At 50.3% G+C, this 10,504-nt stretch overlaps 1 protein-coding gene across 1 annotated transcript in view; it reads left to right on the top strand.

Annotated features, from left to right (window-relative positions):
• Window positions 1-4,268: 4,268 nt before the first annotated feature.
• The window catches only part of zranb3 (zinc finger, RAN-binding domain containing 3), a 25,658-nt gene continuing 19,422 nt past the window's right edge, over window positions 4,269-10,504 (top strand). The window contains exons 1-5 of the mRNA XM_084454064.1: window positions 4,269-4,370; window positions 4,904-5,090; window positions 8,794-8,812; window positions 9,086-9,264; window positions 9,517-9,748. Of these exons, the coding sequence (XP_084310190.1) occupies window positions 4,936-5,090; window positions 8,794-8,812; window positions 9,086-9,264; window positions 9,517-9,748 (585 nt within the window). The 5' untranslated portion in view covers window positions 4,269-4,370; window positions 4,904-4,935. The remainder of the gene's footprint in view (window positions 4,371-4,903; window positions 5,091-8,793; window positions 8,813-9,085; window positions 9,265-9,516; window positions 9,749-10,504) is intronic.

Genomic DNA, 10,504 nt, shown 5'->3' with positions numbered 1-10,504 from the left:
AGTACAGGAAGCAGCATTGGCCGCGAAATGGGACGCCGCCCGGAGCCAGCTTACTCTCTCCTCGCAGGCTCTCCCTCTCTCCCTCTCCCTCTCTCGTGAGTGTGTGAGTGAGTGAGTGAGTGTGAGAGAGATAGAGACTGTGTGTGTGCGCGCTGCAGCTGCCGGCGTGTGTGTGTGTGTCTACCTGCCAGAGCCCATCACACCAGTCGCTGGTTCGGCAGCCGGTCTGTTGACGGTGCCCAGATCAACAGCTGTGATGCCCCTGTGATGTCATCTCCCGCTCAGCCACTCAAGGCTCTCTGGCGCAGCGCGAGGCTAAATCAGGATCTCGCCCGTTAACCATTCCCCTGCGCCCTCCCCCCCCCCCCGCCCCCTCGGCGTGCGAGTGCGCCGCTATGAGGAGGAGGAGGGGGGAGAGAGGAGAGGAAGAGGAGGAGGAGACAGAAGAGAGGGGTGGAAGAAGAGAGGCAGAAGGAGGAGGAAGAGACAATAGATGAACAGATGACAGGGGGGTGGAGGAGAGAGGGGCAGAAGGGGAGGTGGAGAGAGTGAGAGGTAGAGGGGTGGAATAGAGAGGAGAGGAGCAGAGAGGGAAGAGGAGAGAGTGAGAGGTGGAATAGAGAGGAGAGGAGCAGAGAGGGAGGTGGAGAGAGTGAGAGGTAGAGGGGTGGAATAGAGAGGAGAGGAGCAGAGAGGATAGAGTAGAGAGAGAGAAAAAAAGAGGAGTGTGTGGCAGAGAAAAGGAGAGATGCATGTATGTGTGTGTGTGTGTGTGTGTGTGTGTGTGTGTGTGTGTGTGTGTAACCAGCGATGAGAGAGTCCAGGTGGACGCACCACAGGGAAGGGGGGGGGGGGACTGCCACTGAGAGTCCAGCCTGTTCACTGGTGCACCTTGCCATTATACCGTCGTTGGCTCGGCGCACACACACGCACGCACGCACACACAAACGCACACACACACGCACACACACGCGGCGCTTCAGCAAGACCGGGCCAACCAGACCAGCCCCAGCAGCAAGCGGCAAACGAGAAGTCCGCCGGCGGAACTAGCAGTACCCCCAACCGTGCCCCCATTTTGAACGACTCACACACACTCCGAACTAACGCTCTAACCTGAACAAAAAGAGAGGTTTTACTAGACTGGGAACAACCCACCCCCCCAACACAAAACAGGCTTGTGTTTCTGCATGAGATTCATAGTGAAATGATCCAGTGAACGCGCTCAAGCCAGGTGTGGAATAAAGGCTTGACAGCGTGTAGTGGCTGACGAGAGCAAGCTGCCCGGCATCCGCTGCCATCGCTTAATTCCCTTTCACTCCCCGCGCTCGTAGAAACAAAAGCCGTGATCGACGCGGCGGCGGCGGCGGGGGGGGGGCGGGCCGGGGGGGCGGGGTGAATTCTCCCTGTCCCTTGGCAACTGCGGCAAGTCACCGACAAGCGATTTGATCCAGTTTTGTGCCATTCGCTACGCCTGTGTGTTTCTGCTGCTCTGCGTGTGCATCCATTAAAAAGGTCAACAACATAAACAATTTATGAATATGGAATAAGCGATTTATTGTTGATGCATTCTAACAGTTTTGTCTGGAAAATGGATTTCCAACCCGTGTGAAAACGGTTTAATTATTTAAGGCCATTATCACTTAGGAGAAATCAGACTGTTCTGTTCTGCCTCATCGCCATGTTTATTAATACTTAATAACTCCTTGAATTCCAAATGTCCTATATCTGTCAGTGGAAATGGTGTGTCATTCATAGAAATTGTTGCCGGCTGCTATACACTCATAAATCCATGATATAACAAACACACGCACATCCATTATCCATATCATACACTGGCATATCTCATATCACAAAGAACAGTACAGCAGGTAGAGCAGACCACCCACAGACAGGGGTGGAAATTAACTTTTTGGCTCACGGTGAGTCACCTGCCAAGGGGACTGTAGATTAAAAAAATCTACCGGCCAAGTTTTTTTTTTTTTTCATATAGCCTTCCCAAATCTAGTCGCTAATTGGAAATTGTACCTGCATTCGGCCGGTGGCAGGTGTTCATTTTCAGCCCTGCCCACAGACCTTAGCCCATATTGGGGGGAGGGGGGGGATGCAGGTGGTACTGCCATGGTCAACGACCTGGTGATCATTGTAGCATGCTGGTTGAGAGGGCAACGGGTTCAGGATGTGTGTATGTGTGTGTGTGGGGGGGGGTTGACTGGGTCAAGTAGGATTAGCTGACAATGTTTTCATAACAATGACTTAAGCTCCTTTTTGGCATGGCACATTGAGGAAGAGGTTACCGGCTATAAGACATCTCTGCCGTCTTTGAGGGTAAGGCAGCCCCCCCCCCACACACAAACACACACAAAATACAATCCCCATAGTTATAAAACTTTAAAACAGGGAAAAAAATGACACAAGGCTATTCAATATTCAGAATTTACAACCCTAATTCAACCATAAATCAGGGGCTGTGTCAGTGCTCTCTCCTAATTACAACCCCTCCAGCTTTGAAACCACACTGCCGCGCTGTGTATCAACATAATGAATGGCAACGTGAGACAAGCAGGATAAATTGTCCCGTGAACAGCTGGAGCCCACGGCAGACACAGATACAGACAGACACAGATCCGTCCACCTACCGTGAGGCCATGGAGGCCCGGCCTCCTGTACAGATACAGACAGACACAGATACGTCCACCTACCGGGAGGCCATGGAGGCCCGGCCTCCTGTCCGACCAGCTGCACGCATGGATCAAGCTTTACAATTCTCACTTTTCTCATTGCCTTGATATCTCATTGCATTGATATCCATTGGCCCAAAATCTTTGACATCACGACAAGAGCGGTTACTGAGAAGCAAGTACCAGCTATCATGGTCTTGAATGCACAAGAGCAAAATGCAAGCATCCAAACTAGGCTGACTTGACGCATTGGCTGTATTTTTGAAGGGACTAGACCTTTAATTTAAAGAGGCAGACACAAGACGGGCATGCGTTTGGGAAAGTCAACCCATTAGTCAAAACGAACTGTATTCCCACAAATCAGCTTTACATTCACACGAATTATATATCTGTAAAATAGGACCTGTGATAAATCTAATAAGGTGGAGGGGGCCAAGGCATAGACAGCCTAGCTGAACTAGATGCTGTAACAGCAAGGCTAGGCTTGCTTGCTACCAAGCCCAATAGATACTGGCACTGAATGACAGCAACAGGCAAAATCTGTTTTTTAGTATTAGTTATACTAACTAGCTAGATGGAGCTAGCTTACTAGCTAGCTAATAATCTGTCAAGGCCCTGTCAGGGTTTATAATATCACCAACGAGCTTTAGAAATTGGATTTTAAAAAGTGTGTTAAAGTGGATTCGTTTCTTGACACATCGCATTAACATCAGGCCCCCTTATTAAGTTGTCTAACGGTCGTTACTAGCAACTAGTTAGTTACTATGTAGTAATACAGACCGAAAACTTACTGTAAGCCGGATAACTACGCTACTGTAACGGTCATGGCTCGTTTGAACAGCTGGCTAGCTAACGTTAGCCGGCTAGCTACCTGCATACAGCAGTGTGGTCGGTGTGTTAGCTTAGCTAGGTTAGGGTTGTTCGTTTTGACTGACCACGGTCGTCGTGGCCTGTCGCGAGACGACCAACGGTCGTTTTCTGCACATGGAACGCTGGGAACATACACGCGCTGCACTGCCGGGTGACCCGGGAATCCGAATCGAATAATCCTAATCGGTCCAGATAGCTATGCTAACTAGCTAGCCTGATACGCTGTATAATGGCATTAGCTAGTGCATTTTATGTTCGTTCCCTATCCATCACTGACACAGCGAGATAACAAGCAAATGTCGGCTTACCAGGAGGAACTAAAGATGAGTGAACGTGGGTTAGGGTAGCCACTGTAGTTGTGAGTAGATATCGGCAACCAGCGCTTAAAGAATCGACCCGACTGAGTAGCTTTTAGCCAGAGATGGTTTTGGGTTTAGCTCAGCAAGCTAATAGAGAGAGTGACATCCGGGGCTGGAGTGCCTAAAAGCGCGTCCCCGCTGCAGCAGAGCACATCTCCAGCGCGCTCCCGCGGGCGCCAGACAGAATCGGGCTACACATGCATGGTCATACAACATGATGGTAAACTCAACTTTGCATTGACCTAAAAGCCAGGTTATGTCATGATTCTCTAAGGGGGAAGCTGACGAGACGCCTACAACATCGGATTCACATTCGGTCCCAACTCTACCGAGCTACAAGCAGCAAGCTACATGCTATCTCAAGCAACACGCCGATAGTTTTGCTTTAAGTTGTTAAATGCTGTAGCAAGTAGTTTTTTGGACCAGGCCACTTGTCCGTCATCCCACGTTGGCTTTCATAACAGTGAGTATGTTGCACTCAGGTTAGTGTCTAGTGACAGAACTCTCAGCCAAGTGGCTATAAATAATAATCCAACTTGGGTGGTAGTCGTGGGTTGATTGGAAGTTCACAGATTTTTTGCAACTCATACAACAATTCCACTGTTAGTTAGGCTGCATCACGTTACAGACGTCCAATAATCTAGGCTACTTCTGGTACCCTGTCCCTTCCTTGCATTGCCACAGGGTCTGACAGCATCACAGTTATATACAGCTATTGTGCACTTAAAATAGTTTTGTACTTCAGCAGCTATTTGCAGTCCAGTCGAACTGAGTTGAGTTGTCTGGAAATGCCATCTGGTAGAAGGAACACATCTATCCAGAGTTGCTGCTACCCAGTAGGCTATATAGGTTATCATACTAGTGAGATAAATGCATAAGATATATGCATAGCTAGGGAATACCCAGGGTAGGGGTAACTGGAACAGGATGTCCTTTCTGAGTCCTTGTCTTATACTTAAACATTTTCCCTCTCCCTGTACCTCTATTTCTTTCAAGACATAAAAACCACACAAACACATCTCACGACCATGAGTGACAACAAGGAAGCTGAGTGTGCTTCGCCAACGCCCCGGGACGGTTCGCCTTCGGCCTGTCAGCTGTCAAGCCTCCCTGAGAAGCTACGTCAGAGACTGATGCCGTTTCAGAAGGAAGGAGTCGCCTTCGCTCTATCCAAGAACGGGAGGTAAACCACAGCAGGGCCATTAAAGAGATGTTTAGAGAGAGAGAGGTGTTTAGCATTGTAATAGAGCCTGTTTCGAGGTTATTTACGATCGTATACAGCGGTCCATCTAAACATTTTGACAGACTTTGCACTCTTGAGATATTGGTGCTCATTGCTCATGTCACAGCTGAGTACACAATGGATCTCAAGAGATACATTGTATCCTTCAGCATGGGCCTTAAAGGGGTAGCTCAGAATTTTTGACAGAGCCTTATTTACTTAATATATATATTACTTAATATACCCATAATATTGTTGATTGATGATGTTGATTGATGGAGAACATTTTTGGCTGATTCCATGCTGTCTCTCGGTCTGGCTTTAAGTCGTAAATTAGGCTCTTATGTGCAAAATTCAGAACTACCCCTTTAATATACCCATAGAGATCCATTGTGTTGGCCTACTACTTAGCTGCCACACTAATATGTGCAATGTTTGTCAAAAGTTTGATATGGACCATTGCTTATTATTGTAAACAACTTTATTACAGGGCTTATGATGCAAAATTCCAGACTACTCCTTTAAAGACCTCACTGCATGATAGTGAAAAAGCACAACCCCATTTAGTTTTTTGCCCCCATCGAAGCTTTCAAACTTTCCCCCATTTCTCTTAATCCTGTAAGGAGATTTCCGCGTCTGAGCGTTGCGCTGCAGAGGAGAGGGTCCAGACTTAATTCACTCAGCCAGGTCAATGTTAGCCTTGGGAAGGGGGAGTTCAGGGGGGGTCAGCCTCACGACAGCTGGCCCGCCGCCGCTAATCGATGCAGGGACAGTGGAAGTGCTGTTCTGGGAGGATGGGTCAGCCAGTCGATTGGTTGAGGGCGTCAGTGTGACTGTAAACACAGTCTGGATTCTTCCACATCCCGCTCCCCTGGGGGTCCGTGGTGGGGGTGGTAGGTGGCGGAGCAAGCTGTTAATAACCACCTGGGCAGGTGTGTTCTACTGTAAACACTGCGGGGGTCCGCGCACACACACCGCCAGCCCCCTTCCAACCAGGAGAGGAAACATGACACCTGCTCTAGTAAGCTCCCTCCTGAGATGGCGAGCAATCTGTGTGTGTGTGCGTTCGTGCGTGCGTGCGTGCGTGCGTGCGTGGAGAAGAAAGTTTCGAGATGGATATCAGTCAGCCATCCTAGATCATTTGTTTGGGGAATGGGAGGTTGAATCAGTTGCGTACATATACAGTAATGGAGCATATTGAAATTGGATGTGAATGGAGAAAAAGCAGTGCACTCCAGTAGTTTAGAGATGATAATAATTGCTAATGGGAAAAGGCTTTTTGACGGCGGTAATGACTTCTTTTGCCATCATCGGCAGTTGTGAATTAAAGTTACATTTTTTTTCTTTTTGAAGTATCACCGAAATTAAATTCCCATCTGATCCAAATCTGCATATGATAATTGCATTCTCTCGGTCTCATTCCACTCAGGTATATAATAGCGTAAAAGAGGCATATTTCACATCTGATCTGACCAAAGTGCTTTTGGCGGCGTCTGCTGGGGCCTCTCGTCTGAGGGCTGGCCACGCTCATGCCACAACAAATCAATACGCCCGTGTGGCTTCACCCCGTCCTCAGATTACTGTGAAAATCAATACCCGAGTTGATGTTGACGGTTTCATCTGGGCGGACAGGTCCCACGCGGCAGCGTTCCGAGGGTACCGGAGTTTGCCACGACACACAAATTGATGTGTTGATATTTTTCACCAATCTTTTTTTTTGGGGGGGGAGGGAGGGCGGGGCGGGGGGGATGAATGCTGTTGGTGTCATACTTGGTTATATTTGACTGTCAGCGTGTGCTGCAGCTCCATCCTTGTTATATCAGATGTTTTTTGAACATGGTTTTTCTTTATCAACCAACAATCTAATAATCTAGCCTCATAGCACCAAACCAAGTCCAACAGCTGGCTATTAGTGTCCATTCATTCACTATTGATGATTGATTCAATTATCCTGACTGCGGGAGGCTGTTAATTTAATTACGATAAACAGTTGGCCACGAAATGAAATGTTGCTTGCACATGTTGTTTAGTTTCAGATAGTTGTGTGACAAGTCAGCAAAGCGTTTTCTGAGACAAACCAAGCAGAACGAGCTCAACATCAATTACAGCGACACACAGAATGCAAATTCACCAGCATTCAATGGAAAACAAACTAGAATATCAAGTAGCTTTATTTGGGGGTGGGGGGGGCGGGGGGGTAGCTAATTAACTTGCTCAATGATCCCACAACTTTTTTAGCATTGTTGTTCATGTGTAAACCTGCTCCAACCAGAACAGAATCAGGCGACCGTGGGAGAGGTGTGGATTTCTAACACAGCTCTCATGAAATGGACCGCTTGAATACCCGTGTTGTGATGGGCAGGTATGACGACGCCGTTGTGCGGAGAGTGAGGTCAACGGCGCCGTTCCCCCATCCGGGGGAGTCGTAGAGCGCGTCCCCCTGACGCGGGGGGGCCGGTGGGCTTGCGAGATAACATTTCAGCGGTTCTCCCAACGCCGACGTCAAGAGGGTGAGCATCCTCGGCGATAGCGGCCGTCTGGCAGGAGTCAGGTTATTTAAAGAAGAATGATTAATGCGCCGAGAAATGGCAAGCTGCCCTGGGTCTCTCCTCATTGTGTGTCGGGAGAGAGAGAGAGAGGAAGAGAGAGCATTGCGCTGACTGAGCCCGTGTGTGTGTGTGTGTGTGTGTGCGTGTGTGTGTGTGTGCGTGCGTGCGTGCGTGCGTGCGTGCGTGCGTGCGTGCGTGCGTGCGTGCGTGCGTGCGTGCGTGCGTGCGTGCGTGCGTGCGTGCGTGCGTGCGTGCGTGCGTGCGTGCGTGCGTGCGTGCGTGCGTGCGTGCGTGCGTGCGTGCGTGCGTGCGTGCGTGCGTGCGTGCGTGCGTGCGTGCGCGCGCGCGCGCGCAGGCAGTTCGGGGGAAAAAAACACATCGGTGGCTAGGTTCACATTAATCACGCTACTCAACTCGGGAGAGGCGAAGTGGGGCGTCCGGTGGGGGGGGGGGGGCTGCTTCTCTCTGTCGTGGGCTATCACTACCAGACCGCCGGCGGCCCGCTCGCTGCCTCCCTCCGCCGCGCCGGAAGGGACGAAGGCGGCTTTGAGAGGGGCGGAATGAGACCCAGACGGCTTATACTGTAACGGTTTGTTGAGGGAAAGATAATAAGAATGTCGTCTTCCATCTGTGGGTTCCCTGCCCGTCCAGGGATCGCCTAGAGGAGTCTGGGAAGTGCCGGGTTGTTGTTTTAAATGGCGGCAGCCTCTTGCTAACTGTCTCGGTTGCTCTCTGAAAACCAGCTGACCTGATGTCTGTGGTCCAGATGCTCCTGGCTTCACTGAATTAATTCCCTCATGAATTATATTCATGACCTGAGGAAGGAGGATTATAATTAATCGGGGTTAATCGAGTTGATTAATTCAATTGACTCCCATTTATGAACCAGAGAGGCCCAGTTCGCAGATGCCCTATATTGATATAGGCTATTACACATTCATTCCTCTGTTATTACCCGTGCTCTGTCACTACCAGGGCTCACAGAACTTTGCCGATGGTTCCAGTAGCTCGACATTTTGTTTTGCTCTGTGACTTGATCTCCATTGAAAGATTCTGCTATTCAAAAAAAAAAAAAAAGTCATCCACTCTGAATCTTTCTCGTTTGTATTTTTCAGGTGCATGATCGCAGATGAGGTAAGCAAGTACACAACCCCCCCCCCACTCCCCCGCACCCCGAGCGAATCCATTTTCTAAAAATAAAAACCCACTGGATGTGTATGGTGAATTAATTTGTCAAACTTAAGCAGCAGTCTCCCTCGAAGTAATCAGTTTTGACACGAGGTCATTCCAGAATCCAATTGGTCTCAGCTCTAGTCAACAGACCCGCTGTCATATGCAATCTGCCTCGGAGCCAGACAGCGCCGGCTCGTTTGCACTCTGATATTTGCCGTTCATTTGACGGTCCAGATGGGTCTTGGGAAGACGGTCCAGGCCATCTCCGTGGCCTACGCCTACCGCCAGGAGTGGCCTCTGCTGGTGGTGGTGCCATCGTCCCTCCGGTACCCCTGGATCGAGGAGCTGGAGCGGTGGCTCCCGGAACTCAACCCCGGTGACATCAACCTGGTGGAGAGCAAGAGCGACACCACGTACGTGGTCTCCTAGGATACCGGTTGTACCTGTGCCGTTCTATTGACTATCGCCTTTTCATTGACCCGAGCATTGAATACTCTGTGTGTGTGTGTGTGTGTGTGTGTGTGTGTGTGTGTGTGTGTGTGTGTCTGTGTGTGTCTGTGTGTCTGTCTGTCTGTCTGTCTGTGTGTCTGTGTGTGTGTCTGTGTCTCTGTGTGTCTGTGTGTGTGTGTGTGTGCGCGTGTCTGTGTATGTGTGTGTGTGTACAGGGGCATCAGCCGCAGCAAAGTGACCGTGCTGGGCTACGGGCTCCTGACCAGCGACGCGCGCCCCCTAGTGGAGGCCCTGACCAGGCAGAGGTTTGCGGTGGTGGTGGTGGACGAGTCTCACTACCTGAAGTCCAGGAAGGCGGCGCGCACCAAGATCCTGGTGCCCCTCATCCACAGCGCCAAGCGGGCCATCCTGCTGACGGGCACACCCGCCCTGGGGCGGCCGGAGGAGGTGAAAAACAAACGCACCCTACCCCTTTGTTACAACACGCACACACACACACACACCACCGCCATTCACAAACTCTCATTCTAAATGAGATACTGTTTTCTCCATCGCCACTTTCTGTAAATCGCTTATCGTGGCAGTTTGTAGCTGATTAGTGTGAAGAGATATTCTTATCAGACTCCTTCTACAGAGCAAAGTATATTCCTTCCTTTCCCTGCCGTCCTCACAGACACGGCGCGTGTTCAGCGCGTGTTCAGACCGTGTTCAGCGCGTGTTCGGAGCGTGTTCAGAGCGTGTTCGGAGCGTGTTCAGCGCGTGTTCGGAGCGTGTTCAGCGCGTGTTCGGAGCGTGTTCAGACCGTGTTCAGCGCGTGTTCAGCGCGTGTTCAGCGCGTGTTCGGAGCGTGTTCGGAGCGTGTTCAGAGCGTGTTCGGAGCGTGTTCGGAGCGTGTTCGGAGCGTGTTCGGAGCGTGTTCGGAGCGTGTTCGGAGCGTGTTCAGCGCGTGTTCAGACCGTGTTCAGACCGTGTTCGGAGCGTGTTCGGAGCGTGTTCAGACCGTGTTCAGACCGTGTTCAGACCGTGTGTGGGGAGGGTGTGTTCTCAGATGGTCTGGGATCTGCCGCTAGAAATGAGATCACTTCTTAACAAAGCCGGCATAAACCCACCCGCTATGTACTGGACTTCTCTTCTCTCTGTACTCTCTCTTCTCTCTTCTCTCTCTCCTTCTCTCTCTCTCTCTCTCTCTCTCTCTGTACTCTC

This window comes from Borostomias antarcticus, assembly GCF_949987555.1.
Source record: "Borostomias antarcticus genome assembly, chromosome: 19".
Taxonomy (NCBI): Eukaryota; Metazoa; Chordata; class Actinopteri; order Stomiiformes; family Stomiidae; genus Borostomias; species Borostomias antarcticus.
The sequence above is the reverse complement of the archived record's forward strand: the minus strand, read 5'-3'. Positions and strand labels throughout refer to the sequence as shown.